This window comes from Manacus vitellinus, unplaced genomic scaffold, assembly GCF_001715985.3.
Source record: "Manacus vitellinus isolate BGI_N305 unplaced genomic scaffold, ASM171598v3 scaffold_62_pilon, whole genome shotgun sequence".
In the NCBI taxonomy this organism is placed as follows: domain Eukaryota; kingdom Metazoa; phylum Chordata; class Aves; order Passeriformes; family Pipridae; genus Manacus; species Manacus vitellinus.
This window is the reverse complement of record NW_021940704.1, coordinates 1555966-1574224: the sequence shown is the minus strand read 5'-3', so window position 1 is coordinate 1574224 and position 18259 is coordinate 1555966. Positions and strand designations below refer to the sequence as shown.

Below are 18259 nucleotides of genomic sequence, written 5' to 3'. Positions count from 1 at the left end.
GAGGAACAGCAGCTGCATGGCAGCAGCATGTCCTGCTCTCCCTGAGCTCTGCAGACCTGGTTGCAGCCTGCAGGTAGAGACAAATAAAGAAAACATGAGCAGGAGTTGTTCTTTTTTTTTTTTTATGGTGGCAATTATTTCTACTGCTACAAATCGCATTTTTTTACTACCCAGAACTTCATTTCCACCAGCATCAACTTCTAACACTTCCCAGTGATGCTGCAGTTTCTCTGTTTATGGGTCTGACTGTGTAAGAGGAAAAAGGGGCATGTCAGGCTGCATCTCTGAGGCTACCTGTGGCCTGCAAACAGCCCTTTTGGTGAGCTGGCATGGCACAGTTAGTGTTCTGGGCTGATTCACACTGTCTGCAGAGACAATACACTCCTGGGCCACTGAGACAGTCCTTTTAAATCGAGAGCTGTGCATAATTTGAATGCACTACTAAAATGGAGTTCAGCTGCACCTCACTGTCAAAATGTGAGCATATTTTACCCGTGTCAGAGCACTGGAGTGTAGCCAGAAAGCCAGTGTAGTAATTTTTTGGGCATGATGTTCGGCCATATTTTATTAAACTCCCTGTTCTACACTTCACTGCTTGGCTCTGTGAGCTGCAGCCGAGCATCCCTCACTCAATAAGCTGCTTGTTCCATCCTTGTTGAAATCTCCTTGTAAAATTAAAAACCCCACATTGTCCTTTTCTCCCACCTTGAGCTGTTACTTAGCCTGAATCATCGTGGCTTTGGTTTAATCTCATGTCAGACACTGTTCATGTAAATGCTGAACAGCTGAAATGTCACAACCATCAGCATGAGATCTGCCTTGAATTGCTGCAGCATCTCTCTGAGCCCAGCTGTAGGCACTGCCTCTGCCCTGATGTTCAGGGAATATGCAGTTTGTTCCTGGGCAGAGCAGCCCGTTGGCTCCATGGACTAGATTGCAGACAGATGATTTGGGGAGCCCAGTTTTGAAGTCTGTAAGATCAGTGTCTTCTGTATTCCTTTCCTGGGGACTGTATAGACCCTGTGCCTCTCCATGCAGCTGTAAAATGATGCTATGAACTTCCCACCTTCACTTGATTGGGATGAAAAGCACTAGAGCAAGCAAGCTATCACAGTGATAATATAATGTAAAAAACCCACCAACCTAAGAGTAAAATGTCTCCCAGCTTCTGGAAGGATAATGCAGAGGCAAAATATGGCACACACATAAAATGTGTCACTTCCTTATAAGAGCAGAATTAATGGATGCTACAAAAAACAAATCAAAAAACATTATGAAAGATCTTTTTTCCAGGAAAGAATATGAGAATTCATTGGATTTAGACATGAGAAACAATGGTTTTTGATAATGAAAGTGCTAGCAAAAAGTAAACTAAGAAATGTGTTTTCGTGCTTCTTGGGGAACTTTCGTATTGGTGAACTTGTATTGTGTGAATAAGCACAACCTCTTAAGGACAAAGATGGGCTTTAGCACTTGAAATTCTCTTTGCTGGATGTTGCTGTCCTCTCATTTCTCAGTGGTTGGTATTTTTACACTCCAGCTACATTTCACAGCAGTTCTTTAAGCACACCCCCAGCAAGGGAGATGGAAGAAGCAATACTGCTTCGCCTGCAGCTGGAGAAATCCTTTATTGCTCACGTCACCTCCTTGGCTGTGGGATTCACTGCAGGAAAACCTGCCTGAAGCTGTTGATGGTCTCTGTCCTTCCCTCCCAGGACCACGCAGACATCGAGTGGAAGTTCGCACGGACGAAGCTCTGGATGAGTTACTTCGACGAAGGTGCCACTCTGCCCCCTCCCTTTAACATTGTCCCCAGTCCCAAGTCAGTCTGGTACCTCTGCAAGTGGATCCACAACCAGCTGTGCCCAGGTGATGACTCTGACAATGAACAGAAGAGGCATGAAAACCTCAAAACATTCACAGTAAGGAGCTCATGGGTTTGTACTTCATTTTTTGAGGGTGTTGTGCATGTTCAGGATCATGAGGGCCACTGCTCTGCTGGGGCAGCAGACAGCTGCTAAGAGCCATTAGGAGCTCTAAAGCCTGGAGCAGACAGGTAACACCCCCGTGTCTCTCTCCTTCCAGGAACGACACGCTGACAACCTGATTCAGAATCAACATTACCAGGTAAACTCCTGAGCATGTACAGTTTTTACTCACTGTTTCTTTCTTCCTGCTCATCTTCTAATACTTCAGTTCTTGCTTGCTTCTAGAGTATATTTTGATAAGTGTAGGTCCTCTGAGAGGATTTTGCTTATCACAGATTAAAACATTTCCTCACTGGAGGTAGATGGTTCAGTAAATCTCTCCTTGCCTTTCAGCCCCCTTGAGCAGTGGAAAACTTGCCAGCTATCAGTCTGGCTGCTGAAGCAAAGGTGACATCCCTGTTGCCCTCTCAATTAAAACTGTTTCTGTGCATTTTTACACTCTTGAATTGTTCCTCTCCTGCTCTTTTTTGTAAAGCATCCCTAACTCAAACAGTGGTTGGGATTTTCTTTTGTTTCGGATGGCTCAGAAAGAAGGAATGGTTCCTTTGTTGAATCTTGCTGGTTTTGTTTATTCTCAGCCTGCCTGTCATCAAGGACTCATTAAAGCCAACCTACAAATGGATGAAGCTTTATTAAAAACACCAGCTTCAGACCTTGAGTTCAGTGGGATGTACTATGCCAGCATGCTGGAAGGAAAAAAAATTCTGCAGAATGTTAGGTGGTACATTAGGCTCTACTGCCAAAAGACATTGGTAATTTGTCTTACCTAAGACATCTCCTACCTTTGGAAGAGTACTTCTATCTGAAGTTGATTGTTAACAAAATTAGTCACCTTTGACAACACCTTTGACACTTTTTGACTTCAGAGCACAGCTTATGGGTAGCAACAGTGGGATTTCTTAAAAACCTCCCAGCAAAAAAAGCATCTTCATGCTTGGTGTCACTCAGACTGGCTACCCCTGTTTATGGAGTGGGGGAAATGAAGGGCAAGTTTGTCCATGGAACACACACAGAGAGCCTTGGTGTCTGTTGGCTGGCACAGGTAAATGTTCAAGCTCAGTAAAGCCATCAGGGAGGTGCCTGAACAGAGCAAAATGGAGCTCATCCAACCAAAGACATGGAGTGTAGCCAACATCCCAGTAACACAGGGGAGTGAGAGCCCGTGGAGAAGTCACTGAGGGTGTGATTCTGTCCTTCCAGTGCCGCCCACTGACACTGCAGCCACCCTGAAGGGAGTTTCTGCCCTGCCTTTAGGGCAAACAGAGGCAGCTGGCAGATGTGCTTTGAGGTGAATGCCCATTGCACCGTGGGGTCCTGGCTGCTTTTCACATCATTTGCTGCCAACATACCCTCCTTGGCTTTCAAATACTTTATAAACATCTTCAAATGCCAAATTTAGCCTGTCAGGATACAGAAAATACACACACGAGATTGGTGATTCTAAAAACTTTCAGCAGCTGAGATCAAATGGCTTGAGCACATCAAAGAACAACAAGAATTTTTTCTCAACAATTTTTACATATACAAACCCCAGGACAAAACAGCTGCTTAACCTGTAGCCAACAACTGAGCATCCAAGATGGAAGGTATATCAACCCTTCCCAAGGTTTGCTCTGTTTAAAAGGAAGCATTCTGTTTCTAATGGTGAGTGATTTTGGTTTTAGCCAGCAGAGCCAGGACAGCTGCTGTTTGTAAGAGCTCAGGGAAATACAATAAGAACAGTTTGGGCTGAGCCAGCAGCTGAATCACTTGGATTGTTTCCTATTCCAGGAAGTGATAAGAAATCTTGTGAAAAGGTATGTTGCAGCAATGATAAGGACTTCCAAAACCAACGAAGGCTTAACTGAAGAAAATTTCAAGGTAATTTATTATTCCTCAATAATAATTTATTATATTAATTCAAATAGCCACTTGCAGAGTTTGCACTAAATTGTTAAGATGATTTGTAGTGTGTGGAAATAGAACTATGACTGGAGCTGGGAATATATCTAATAGGCATGTGGGGGATTTTGAGCAGAGAATATTACTGTCTTCTCATATGATCACCTCCCAGATTTTAATATACAATATGTTATATCAAGAAAAGTGTTAGAAAAGGGTAGGAATGAAGTATGTGATTTGTGTCAACATCATGTTCCTAATCCTAATGCAGACAGAGCCAAAGAATGAGTTGGGCTTAATGAAAATCAACACTCATTAACAAAATTCAAGTTGGGCCTATCAGCTAAACAGGATTCCTGCCATATTTCTGCATTTCAGCAGCCTTCCCTCTTCTATAACTATCTATAACTGTCTTATTTGACATTTTGGGGGGTCGGGGTGGGCAGAGGAGGTTGATCAATGAGACCAAGTCCCCCCAGCCTTTGGTGACAAAGACCTTGTGAGGTCTCCAATTCCTTGGCTTACCAAGACATTATTGTTTGTGTGTGTGGTGTTCTTGTAAGTGTGATTTGATATCAGCCACTGACACACTGACCAGCTCTCCCGAGGGAACGTGGCCATTCATGTCAGATAAAGCTGCTGAGAGTAACCTGTTTCTCCTCATGCCCTAGGAATTAAAACAGGACATCTCAAGTTTTCGCTATGAGGTTCTCGACCTCTTAGGGAATAGAAAGCCCCAGAGGAGGAGTTATTCAACCAGCAGCACAGAGGTGTCCCAGAAGGATGAAACAAATGAGGACGGTGCTGGAGAAAAATCCAGAGCCAAGAGCGTGTCCTTCAATGTAGCCAACAAAAAAAAGGACTTCAATGTATCTGCTCTGATTAAAACCATGTCTGGGATCGACATTGTGGAAGAGAAGCCAAAAAGCAATGGGATCAGTAAGCGCTCCTTTGTCCGAAACGGAAACAGAGTTCAGAGACTCTCCAGCTCCAAGAAGGAATCCTTCAAGAGACTGGGCCTGCTCTTCTCCAAGATGAACGGACACGTACCTGAACCCAGTTCAGAACCCATGTACACTATTTCAGATGGGATTATTCAGCCACACTACATGTGGAAAGACATTAAATATTCTCAGATTGACCGAGAGAGGGAAGAGAATTGTTCCAGAAGTGAAATTAACCTCAATGAGGTGGCCTACAGTGGGAACACAAGACTTACAGGACAGAGCAAGGAATGTCCTGTGGTTTGTGCCAGCTCCCTTCACTGTGCTTCCAGTATTTGTTCCTCTAATTCCAAACTTATAGACTCGTCAGAGGACGTGTTTGATTCCTGGGGAGAGGCCTGTGACTTGTTCATAAACCAGTGGAAAGATGGACAGGAGGATCACGTTACCACTCGGCTCTAAGTAAAACTATCTTAACACTCACTGGAAAACCTACCCAAGAATTGGTAATTGTTTGCTCTCATCTGATTCAGCATTACTGTTCCCTTTCTGTCCACAGGTGAAAAAAAAGTGTAAACACACTTATGCTAGCCTATTTTATAACCATCTGCACCTTTTTTAATTTATTTTTTTACACTCGCTAATACTAAACTAAAGGTTTCACCATTTATAAGGTCACTATAAACCACAGGAATCCCTTCAGGTGTAGTCTTAGTCTTCAAACCCCACAGACTTCAGATGCACTGGTGGCTGAGGAAAGGATTTCTCCAGTGGTCCCACCATCGTTCCACCACAGGTGGGTTTCCCTGCTGTCCAACACCGCTGGCTCTGCGTCCTGCTCAGTTTTCCTCATCAACACGACCAGCTGGTGAGCAGGAGGATGAGAACCACATTTCAAATCTTTTTAAAAAGGGTTTCAACTTATAGCCAGTCCTTTGTTTCCTTTAAGCAATATGACTTCTGGTTCTTTTGGCTGTGTGTGTTTTTTCAGGTCATTACATTAATATTGTAAATTGTTATTGAATACGAGACCCCTTTGATCATCCAGCTGGAACATGTTATTATTTGCTTATTTGCCTAATTTGCCTTTTAGGGAGCAGAAAGACCTTCCAGTTAGGCTGACAGTGGGAACCAGCACCTGGCTTTGCTCCCAACTTCTGTGTAGATGAACTGACCCCAAACCAGCCGTAGCTGCTTGAAATACAAACCTGTGTGTAGTTTGGCTGAACCAAAACCCAGCTCTAAGCCTTGCCCTTGTTTTTCAATTCCTAATCTTATTTCCACTACTGCATTCACTTTTTGCTGTATCTCTGATGGATGTCAGGCTTCAGGGAGAAAACCATCCTCCCTGTGTATGGCAAGTGCTAAGAGGGATCATCTTCCCTGGGCCCCTGAGCTGCATTTCTGAAAAGCAGCCTAAGTAGTAGAGGCTCAAACTGCATCAGCAGTGTGGAATGGCTCTGCAGCTCCTCTTCTGAGGTGCAGCAAAAAGGAGTGTGGCAGTAGGTAGTATCTTTTATCTCCCCAGTTGTGACAGTGGTAGTGTCTGTGGCTTACCACTGTCACTACTTTAGTTCCAAGGAGCATCAGAGCGGGGAGAAGACAACCTCATCAAGGGCAAAATGGTTGAATTCTTAACAGTGATTTTTAGTGTGTTTTTTTTTTTTAATTTTATTTTTAACAATGTGATACTTGAACTTTCTTCTGCAGTGTTGCTAAGAAACACTTACCACCACTTTAGAGCTGTTATTAGTCAGCTGCTTTCTTGGAGGAACCAAGTCCTGAGGAGGAGCTCAGGAATGGCTTTGTTCCTGCCCTGGTGCAGGGCTGTGTTCCCAGGAGAGCTTTTGTGAGCTGCAGCATTTCCCAAGGGCGGCTGCCAAAAATCACCTCATCTGTGAACTGAGCTGTGAGTTGCCTTTGGAAAAGCATAATGCTGGAAAATCTACTCCTGCCATTGCAGTGGGTCAGATTTTACCAGCAAGGGGCACTAGCAGCTCTTGTGGCAGCACAGAGGGTCGGGAGGAGAGGGGTAAGGGTTGCTGGGACACCTGCCCAGGTTTTAAACCTGGCTCCCTTCTTTTGTGAAGGAAAACCACCTTGTTGGGTTTTTCCTTTGGGCACCTGTGCAGCTTCATGTAACGGGCCCTAGGGAGCACAGAAATCAAGCAGGAATGTGAATGATGCAGCCAGTTCCTGAAGCAGAGCTGCAGGTGCCAACACACTGGACTCATGGAAGTTTCCAATACAGACCTCAAAATACTATACAGCCCTGGTGTCAAGAAAAATCAGCAACTAGGAGCAGAGACTCAAAAATGTTTCTGTATTCCTAGAGCAAAATGACCCCAGTCTTGTTAACAGCAGGCAGTGTAAAACCCAAAATATTTAAGCCTCTAGATGTGTTAGCTAAAGGCAGAGTGAAAGGCATTTTGTATCAACAGATTTCAGGCTTTCATGCTAATTGCAGGGTTAGAGTTGTCTTTGAAAACTGCATCTCCTCTTCCTTCATGGAAGGCTGAGCAAAGTGACATTTGTGCTACACAAGGAGACTTGCAAAATTCAAGGGTCAGGAACAGCTTGGTGATCATTCTGTGAGGAAATCCAGCACTCCTGTCTCTTAGAAGCAAATCCATCAATGCAGGAAAGCTGCAGTGAGAACCCACTAAAACTAATAGAGCAGCTCACACTCAAAGCCCCACAGTTCAATAAACCAAACCGAGCACTTTTCTGTAAAGATGAACATTAGCAGGAGCTGCTGCAGGGGCAGGAAGGAAAGGGTTTGAATCCTTTGATGCCTCACCTAACCACCCTGCAGATCTGTGAAGTCTACTTGACATGGGGCCAGCAAAAATTTTTGGTATTTCCTGTGTAAGGAGTAAGAATGAAAACAATTCAAGTACAGTTATGCAGATTACACCAAATGGGCTTGAGGCTGTGCCAGAAACAGAGTTTGTGTCCTTGGACAGTGGAAAGTCTTAAGAACAAGCACACTGCTACTGGTGATGATGATATTGTGTCATTTAAACACAGCACTGCATCAACAGGTACAGCCAACAAAACAAAACGTAATTAACTCTGCAGTGCTGCCCCCAAAAATGTAAAAATCCCTTCCATGCAAACTGTGTGAGTCACGTTCTCCTGCTGTGGCCTGAAAGGGCAGGTGTCAGGAGGGATAAAACTGTCTGCAAAACCCCTTGGAATGCTGTGCTAAAGGGGGAAGGTGCATCACATGGCTGCTCAGCTGGGGCTCCCCCGGGGGTTTGTTTCATGACTCAGATCCTTCCTTGCTCCCAGCTATGAGGGAGTCTGAGCTGACTTTAATTTAACACAGATATTTGATTTGGCTGTGATTAATGCATGTGTCCAGGAGTTTGCAAACTGTCAAATTGATCCCCCAAAAGGCAAAATTCTCTGTGATTGCATCTTTGCATCCCCAGTGGTAGCAATAGACTTCATAGCAGCTGATGAATTATTATTTTGCTAAAACAGGAGCTTCAGGGGAAGGAAATTGAAGTATCTTCTGCAAAACACATTTGATTGAAAAAACCAACCCCGCTTTTGGTTAATTCACTTGCAGTTACAGTATTTGAGATTTCACCAGCATTCTTCCATTTTCAATTGCTCAAAAAGAAAACACGTTTTAGTGCAAGTTATTCTCAGTGAACAACCACTGTGCTGTCCCTGCAAGAAGCAGGGTGGGAGCCAATGGGACATCGAGTTTCTCCTGTGAGGAGTTAAACTTTTCCTTGGCTTGGGTTCAAGACACACAGCTGAGCTCCAACTGGTACACACTTGGCCTTTATTCTCTGGGCTTCAAGACTAATCCATAAATATATGCAAAGAATTTGGAATTAGGAATAATAGAGATCTCAACCACTTGCGCTTCCTCAGGTTTCTTGCTCTTGAAGTTGCATTTTTTCTCACCTCCCAGCCCAGTGTCATTTTCACTGGTTTTTTAAAGCAGCACACCTGCAAAAGGTCATGGAATCATGGAGCTGTTTGGGTTGGAAGGGACCTTAAAGTTCTTCTTGTTCCAACTCCCCTGCCATGGGCATGGACATCTTTCACTAGACCAGGTTGCTCTGAGCCCCATCCAACCTGGCCTTGAACATTTCCAGGGATGGGGATCATCAGCAATTAAAAAGTTAACAAATACCATCCAGGGTTGAGAATACCAAGTAGAATTGTGAGATGTTTGTACTCAGGTCAGAGATCATATAAATCGCTTCAGGAACAAGACGTTAACCGGCACATCTGTGCAGATTATTTGGGTGACTGCACTGGGACATCCCTCCCTCACTGGTAGGTCTGTAAATACTCTGTACCTGTACCTGTGACCCTGCAGAGGAAGCAGGGGCAGTGGGCAGAGCCAGGGGGGAGCAGGGGGAGCTGAGCTCTGCTCCCTGCTCTGCCACCCACTCACCCGTGACCTTGGGCAAGTCACTCGGCCTCTCCAACGCCTCAGATTCCCCATCTGTAAAATAGGGATAATAACACTTACCTACCTCGCAGGGGGGGTTAGTTCATTATTTATAAGCACTTTCAGATCTTCAAATTAAAGGCGCTATATACAGCAAGTAGTTAAGATTCGTAGTGGTAGTTATGTCCTTTTATTTTCTTACAACTAATTCAGGTTAGGATTTAACTGTCTGTTAGGATAGTTTTCCATGTAGGGAACTAGCATGGTTTCCCATGAAGGGAATTTAGGGGACTTCTGCAGTAGACAGAGAGCAGGAACAGCATACCCTGGAAGCCTAAATTCTGACACCCTTGCTTTTGTTATTTATGTCTCACCCTTAATGTCACCTTCCTGTATTTGTGTTTCATCCTTTTTCCAACAGTCCATGTAACATGATTTTTAGCAGAAACAGCCACTGTAAATATTAAAAATATTTAAATAAATATAATAATGTACAAATATAAACATAAACCCTTACCTTCTAAGGAGGTTAAAATTGGTTGGTGCAACAGACTTCTAAGCATGGGGAGGTTCCACAGGCCCAGCACTGATGCACGTGCACACCAGGATACTGGAACAGGGCTATAGGAAAATTTCACCACATCACCATCTCCATAGTAGTCACTTTTCAACCTATCACTGGCAAGGGCAGCAAGTACATGGGTGTGACTGGTGTCACTGGAGCAGGAGGGCTCTGCTGCATGTTCTGCCCCAAGAGAGGGTAAAGGCAGCTCCTGGACCCCGACCTCAGGCAGCAGAGTGTGGCCAACACAGGGCTGCTGGAGGAACCATCCTGGACAGCAGGAGAATGTCTCCTGCATCCCTACAAAGGGCCCTTCCCCCCAGATTTCTCTGTACAATTTATTTTCTTCAGTGCTTACTCAGGATAAAGGTGTGAGGTTTGAGCAGCAGGAGCTCCAAGATTTGGCTGGCAGAGTAAGGGCACTATGAGCATTCTAAGCTCCATTCCAGGAATAAGAGGAGTTGCAGGTAATGTGCACTGGCTATCTGGACATTACTAATGGTGTAAGATATCTTACAAAGCAAAGATATCTGGACAGTTACTAATGGCATAAGCAAGGATCTGACTGCTGGGTTTTCAGGCACCTGCTGCTCTTACACCACTGAGTGTATGTTCTGCTTCCCTGGGGACTTCTCACCTTTGCTTTGGTATTGCTGCTTTTCATTCCAAAAGGCCAAAATCCCAAAGAATAGCATATTTCAGTTAATCAGGAAGAGGTTCAGTTTTGGTTTAACTCCTGGTTGAGTTGTCCTCAACAAGTTAACTCGTCCTGTCCCTCAGACATGTCTGTGAGAAAGCTCTGCACAGGCTCAAAGGCTGATCTCCAAAGAAACAGGAACCTCCTCCCACCTCTGTTGCAATTCCACACACAGAATGGCTAAAAATAAGCAAAAACATCTGCCCCACCAGGGATGCCTAGAATTAATGAAAGTTGTTACTTAACTAAGAACTCCCTGGAGTTGGTTTTGGGGTGGATGGACTGCAAGGACCTCTCCTTCCCAAGAGGGACCCTCTGGGCCCTCCAGCACTGCATCCCCAGCTGAGGCAGGTGAGATGGCTGGTCACACCTTCCCAGGTGTGCTGGAAGCATCAGACACTCTAATTCATGTAATGGTAAAATTAATTGGAATCAGTGAGACTACAGTGGATAATAAATCCACTCACTGGAGAAGCATCTAAAACAAACTGTTCCCAGTTTGCAGTGAATGTGTAACTTGAAAGAGCTATGAAGTCCCTCCCTTACTGGATTTTTCTGGAGGAGGTGGGGACCACGCTGGGCTAGCCACATCAGCATATCTCCTAAATATCTGTAATTTGATTAAATTTCATTTTCACACTCTTTCCCCATTTCAGGCCATTTTTACGAACTAGTAATTTCTGTACTATTCACATAACTGCCTCCACCCAGACCAACTACTTTTTGTTTGATCCTTATCTTCCAAACGTTTGATAGTATTTTGTGCTTCATGGAAATACTTTTACCTGCTCTTTTTTTTTTTTTTTTTAAGGTGTGCAAAGCAAAACCAACCCCCAGCCATAACAGCAATAGAACCTCCTAACAGAGCTCAAACCACTTGCAATTTTAACAGAGCCAGACTGATCCTGCAGTTCCCTCCTCACAAACAGAATCACAGGATGGGTTGGGTTGGAAGGGACCTCTGGAGATCATCCAGTCCAACCCTCCTGCCAAGGCAGGGCCATCTGACAGACCCTTCTCAATCAGTGCCCACCAACTACAGGTGCCAGTGCAGCCCCTTCCCCCTGCCTGCCATGTCCTCTGCCAGCATGGCTTATTTTAGTTATTTGGGGGATTTTTTAATTTTCCTCTCCCATTTAAAGCACTTCCATCTCAGCAGTAACTCCTAAGCCAGAAGAGATGCTGTGCTTAGGACTGAGATGTGAGCTGTCAAGGAGCTGGCCTTTCAGCACGTTAGCTAACAGAACACTGTGATACCTCCAGCCAACAGAGCGAGATGCCTTTGGACTATAAAGAGTTGTTTTGCAGCAAGGGGGCACTTTTTGGTCTAGCTAATTTTTTGGGTATTGTACAGTTATTTAAAAAAACTACTGGATGTGTTAATGAGGTGGGTCTGGGAACTAGAGGGCTAAGGATCTTTGAGAAGCAAAAGGCAGTAGCAGATGCTTGAGTACTCTGTTTTCTATCTGGTGAGCCCTAGAGACCGGGCTGACTCTAAAAACAGTTTTTTAAGAAATCAAATTTTAATATCAAATATTCATTTCAAAAAAAGCTACCACAGAAACGGCTTCACAGCGGAGCATATTTTAAAATGCCATTTTACTTCACTGGATAAAAAAGGTGAGGCTTTTTTTTTTCCCTCCTCTCCTTCTTCTTTAGTTTTGGTCAAAAACTAAAGTGTTTTCCAGGCAAAAGAGCTATTAGATGTAAGAATCTGTGTATGTAAAGACAGAGTGGCAACCTCAGTATTTGCCAGTTAAGTGGTAATAGCCACCTCTGGAGAAAAGGGCAAGAGCAAAAAGCAAAAACAAATGCTTAGTTTTATGTACTTTTCTACTTGCATCTCTTCCATCTGTAGTGTAGAATCCATGTCATACCCTCGTATAACCTGTACAAAATGAAACAATGTACATAATAGATAAAATTATTTATTTTATGTGTATTTTTAGCTTAACTGTAAACTGGAAAAAAAAAAAGGCATTTAATTTTTTCCCAAAAATGTAAGCCTATTGAAAATCAAGGTGTTTCTACCTTTTCAAGATGTAACATTTCCAGCTGCCTATTGATAATAAACATTTATGAACAGCAAGAGATCTGACATTTTATAGTTTTTTAAAAATGTGTGCAGCGCAGACTTCTCAAGGGCTCTCAGTGGGCAGAGGAGCACTTAAGGGCTCTCTATAAAGACTTTATTGGTATTTTCATTAAAAAAGGCATGACACAGTCCTGCTTACCTCCTGTGAAGTTGGTCACCCAAATTTGAGCAAGTGCTTATGGGCAAGAACTAGACAACACCTAGCTGGGGAAAAAACCCCAAACAAACCCAAAATATTAATTATATCCTGGCTACAACAGAAAAGAGCAAACCACTACAAGTGTTGGTAAATAAAGTGCACTGCCTGAATGCAATTACTCCTGTACAAAGAAGTCTAAGTAAGTGTAATTTCATTTTAATTTCCTCCCCGAAGATATCCTTAGACCAGCACAACTACATGGGCCACACTGGAATATACAGCAATATAGCTAATAGCATAAGAGAGTCATTAAGCAACAACTTCTAACTGTATTAACATAATTTGCTTATGGAAAGCTGTCCTCCAAGCAAATCTCATTGAAGCACTGGAGATACATTTCAAAAGGTTTCCATCAACCACCAGAGTCTTTTGGTCAAGCCTCCAGTGAAACAAGAGGTTCCTCAAGTTAAACAATGGCAATATCCCTTTCCTTGGAACGCAGAAGATTCCTGCCCAAGGGAGACAATGCTAACACACAGAGAAATGTTGACACACTGTCCATGGCAAGAGCTGCAGCAGAACCCAGCACCACAGTGATGTATGGCTACAGAATTTTAAACACCCACACAAAGACTAAAGGCTGCTACCCTTTTTTTTTTTAACAGACAGGGACTTTCTGAAGTTAGGTGGGCACATTCCCACTCGCATCAGAAAGCCAAGAAGTTCAAAGTTAAGGCACTGTGAATTCACAATTGTGCTTCCTACAGCAGAAGCAGGGACTGAACTTCACATGACAATGACTTCCCCCTGCTCTGTGTCCCTGCAGAGCAGACAGATGTTCTGCAGCAGAAAACACCAGAGCTGACCCGGGATGTGGGAGACAGGGGGACTGAGCACTGGAACAGATTGCCCAGAGAGGCTGTGGAGTCTCTCACTGGAGATATTCCAGAACCCTCTGGATGCAATCCTGTGCAATGTGCTCTAGGGTGACCCTGCCTGAGCAGGGAGGTGGGACCAGATAACCCACTGTGGTCCCTTCCATCCTGACCCATTCTATGAAGAAGCTTTGCAGTGTATTTCATCTCCTCTTACTTGCACTTCCTGAAAAGTTACACAAATCACACATTCACATAACGATCACAAACATCAAAATAAACAGTTTTTTTTGCTTTCAGCTACGACAAATATTAACAAAGTACTGGTTTTAAAAGGGTCAAACCCCACAGGTTTATGTTTGATTGGAAAATGCAAATAGGGAGGGTAGGGAACAGGAAAAATACATAAAGGAGAGGGTAGAGGGAGTTAGATGGTCCATTAATTTCATCATTAGAGGATATTCCACTTTCTCTTAGAAGACCCTTTTTTTCTCTAGCACAACCAAGTCAAGCAGCTATCACAGTCACACTTATCTGGGGTAAACCCCAGCACCACAAAGCTAGTGGCAAAATGTTCACCTGCCCCAGGGAGGGCAAGATTTACCATCTGTAATAGAAGTATTGCCATAAACTGAGTCTAACACATCAAACCACCCTGTCACACCTCAGGCATCTGTTCCTTGTGCAGCAGATCACCCCACTTGCAGAGAGGAGCAGGCTGCAATCAGTGCCTGGTACAAGCTCTGAGCCTGTGGCTCGTACTGGCTGAGCCATTCCCTGTGTGCTGCAACTCACACTCAGCTGGCTGGGAAATCTGGTGAGCAGCAGTGACTTGATCTTGAGTAGCAGCTCCTGGATACAGGCCTGCCCTCCAAAAATTAATCTCTGATCTTACTTCAAAGCTATAAAGTCCTGGTTCAACAGCTTTATTTTCCTCATGGAAAAAAGCAGCTACTCGGAAGTCTGGCTCTGGGTTTGTATGTTGAATATCTTCCATACATAATGTAGCCTTTGATGGTGTAATTTTATAAAATAAAAAGGTAGCCAGCAGCACTGCAGAGAGAAATGGAAGCTGGGATTGTAAAAAAGCCCAACTGAGCTAGAAAAACAACTTGCTGTAGAAATTGGTTTGGTTATGTGAGCAAGGGGAAAACAGCACACGAGCTCTAGCGAGCGATAACCCGGTGGGCAAATGCTGCTGGCAGGCAGAGTCAGCGTGGTCTGTCTCTACAGTATTTATAATCATTATCTTCAATAACAGATGGATTTTGCAATTCAAAAGACATCACAAAGGCTGCCCAACAGCAGTGGTGCAGTGGCTGTTAAGGCAGGACTGGTGCTGCTCTGGCTGCAGAGTGCAGGGCAGGAGCAGTGGGGCACACACAGGCAGGCAGCACTCACAGCCTGACTGCAAGGGGCACAGGTTGGGCATGGCCTTTGGTGCAAGATCAGCACCTCTGCCAAAATATCAGGTTTTTACCTAACTGTGTGGTGAGTGGTGTTCAGACACACTGGCACTCTGCTGTCTGGCAGCACAGAGGCGAATGCAGTCCCACTGCAGTCTGCTCCTTCTGAGGGCAGCAAGACTTGCAGCACTTCAGAGATACTGAAATACTTAAAACCACAAGAAACTCACATCCCAAAGCATAAGTACTGCTTTTCTTATCCTGCAGATTCAGAAGAATCCCAGAACCACTGAAGTTGGAAAAACCTCCAAGACCAGAGTCCCCCCCTGTGCCCGATGCCCACCTTGTCCCCCAGCCCAGAGCACTGAGTGCCACGGCCAGTCCTTCCTTGGACACCTCCAGGGATGGGCACTCCAAACCTCCCTGGGCAGCCCCTGCCAATGTTTAACAACCCCTTCTGTGAAGAAACTCCTCCTGATGTCCAACCTGAGCCTTCCCTGGCCCAGCTCAAGGCCATGTTCCTCATCCCGTTGCTAAGGAAAAGGCTTGGATCTAAGGCTGGTTTTAACAGCCACCAAACCAGAAGTGCTCACATCTAAGGACAGCAGTCCATGGCACTGCCAGTTCATGAAGCCTTACTGCACAGCCTTCAGGTGTTAATTTAATTTGAGCCCCTGCCTTTCATCTATAAAAACCCTCAGTGAAATAAAGGAGGTGGCAAGTATGACTAATGCAAATTTACCTGCATGATTCTTCTGTCTCCCTTTTCAAGGCTGAAAAGCCATCTACAAAAAATAAAGAAAAATGGAAAAAAAAAAAAACAACAACAAAAAACCAAACACTTTCCAGGATCAAATCCTTGCTTTAAACATTTATTATTAGGCAACATGCTTCAAGAATCCCAATAAAGAACGAAAACAAAAATATAAAAACATTGATGTGAAAGAAAAAGATTGTTCCAAGTAGAAATCAATACTCATGGATTTTTTCATCCTTCTAATTAAAGGTAAAATATGGTTATGGCTTTAAATTGTATCCCAATACTGTGATTCACAGCAATTCTGCTGGGCATGAAAAACCCAGAACATTGGTCTGGTACCAAACTGTAACAGCAACTATCAAATGTATGCCAAACTAAACAGGTTTGGAAGATGACCAGGCTGACACTGGATTCCACACACACACAAAAAAAAAAAAAGACCCTGATACTGCATCTTGGGACCCACAGACAAACACCACCACCCCCCCAAAATAAATCACCTCTCAAAGCAACCCCCCGAACTTGGTGTCATTTTGATGTGAATTATCTTACAGACTCTGAAAGGGCTGATGAGCCACTGGAACACTCAACCCTAAAACTAGGAGTACTGTTAGTAGAGGGATGCTGCAGCCAGAGCTGGCAAGCTCTAGCTGAAGAAATGACTGAAGTACCAAGCAGGTGAGCTGTGTTTTAGGTAGAACTGGAGCTTTTTTGGGAGCTGTTTCAGTTAAGTGATGCAGAGCTACTGTATTGCAACCCAACTCTGGAAAACAGTATTGAAATAAAACACTCAGGCATTCACCTTGATTTCTGTACCATTCTAAGCTCTTTTGTGGTTAATAAAGAGGTGGCATTTCCTGATTCAGGGAGAGCAGTCATCAACCAGCTCCAGGACACACTGCTAACTGTTCCCCACAGCCCACACTTGGTAGTTAAAAAAGCTGATTTTAAGGTTTAACAGCCTTAACATATATCAAGTCAGAGACAACACTGTATATCAAATCCATAAATAAGACATATCAATTGACATCCATAACAATTACATTAATGTGGCCAACAAGGCCATGATAGCCCTGGCTAATGCTGAATAATCCAGGTCTTAGATGGGTAAGCAAAACCATACCAAAATCAGGACTCTGTACCCAAATTATCAGTCAGTTTTCCTACTTAAAAAAAAAAGACATAAACTAGTACCAGAAGATAAAACCACCAGTACTTTAATGTGATAACCATTTGTGTAGAAAAAAGCAAGGCTGTCTCAGTGACAGTGGAAGAAAGGAGGTATTATTCATAGCTAAAGCCTGAAAGTGGAAGATATTCCCTTCAGTGCTTGACAGCAATTGTTTGAGATATGACAGATGGCACACCTGTGACTGAGGTGGAAACACACTTCATGACTCCAGCATGGACACTGTGCTTAAGTCTGTGCTGCTTTAAAGTTCATAAAATGCATACTGTGATATCTTCTCAAAAAATGTCCATGCAAGTCAAGTGCTCCTCTAGAGGCAGAAATACAAAGGCCACCAATTACTCTAGAAATAATTTTGTGTGCATGTTTTGCTTTAAAAATAGCAGCTCATACTCAAATTAGCTATTCAGGGGTAATTTTCATCATGCTTTGGGCTTTTTACCTGGCTGCTCCATCTTGAAAAGCCATCATTAAATTACCAAGTTAAATGTACAGCAATTAGAAATCAGAGGAGACAAACCAAAAGCTGAGCTTGCAACCCTCCCACTAAAGGGTTACATTATTTTAGGGAAGGGCAGGGAGGAGGGGAAAGTCTCAGGAGTTATATGGAAACAGTGTCAACTCCAAAAGTGCTTCATGAATTCAAGACAAAACTCTAAGGAAGTCACTTTTCCCCCTGTTTTTTACTTAAAAGGGATACTGAAGGAAATATAATTCTTTCCCCTCCTAGTTCTGCAGTTAATCCCCCTTTCACCACCACTTAGCTATGCACAAGGGAAAATTTATTTTAAAAAGTCAGGATGGGCCCAGACAGTTGATTTAAGTTTCGTGAAATGGCAATTGTGCCACCGTCTGAAGCTCCTGACTTCATCTCCTTATCCAGGGCAGGCTGTGTTTGGATTTAGGAGACTCAAATCCCCTACAAGATCTGGCAGCCATAGCTTTCAGAATCAGGCTCAGAGACTGAAATGCTGAGTTCATGTGCAAGTCAAGGTTGTTCTTCAGGGCCTCTGGCACTGAGCCAACACAACCTGCACTTGTGCCCGTGTTTGTTAAGCCAGGACAGGGCTACACATTTTTATATCCTTTGTTCATAGCTTTTCCTACCTTGCCAGTAAGTTATCTCAAACCATGACAACTCCACTCTCACACTGAAAGCTTTTGCTACCATTTCATAGAGGGCTGGAGCAGCCTCACATAACCACATTTCTTTGGTCCAGGCTGTGGGATAACTAATTGTCAGGAACATTATCTGCCAGTGATAAATGACCACTCATTTTCACATGTTCAATGCTTTTATTTT

The 18259-nt window shown here is 43.7% G+C and overlaps 1 protein-coding gene across 1 annotated transcript in view; it reads left to right on the top strand.

The window, feature by feature from the left end:
* The window catches only part of TRPC5 (transient receptor potential cation channel subfamily C member 5), a 65154-nt gene extending 58955 nt beyond the window's left edge, over window positions 1-6199 (top strand). The window contains exons 7-10 of the mRNA XM_008931817.4: window positions 1716-1922; window positions 2086-2127; window positions 3759-3848; window positions 4541-6199. Coding sequence (XP_008930065.2) covers window positions 1716-1922; window positions 2086-2127; window positions 3759-3848; window positions 4541-5275 — 1074 coding nt within the window. The 3' untranslated portion in view covers window positions 5276-6199. The remainder of the gene's footprint in view (window positions 1-1715; window positions 1923-2085; window positions 2128-3758; window positions 3849-4540) is intronic.
* Window positions 6200-18259: the final 12060 nt, after the last annotated feature.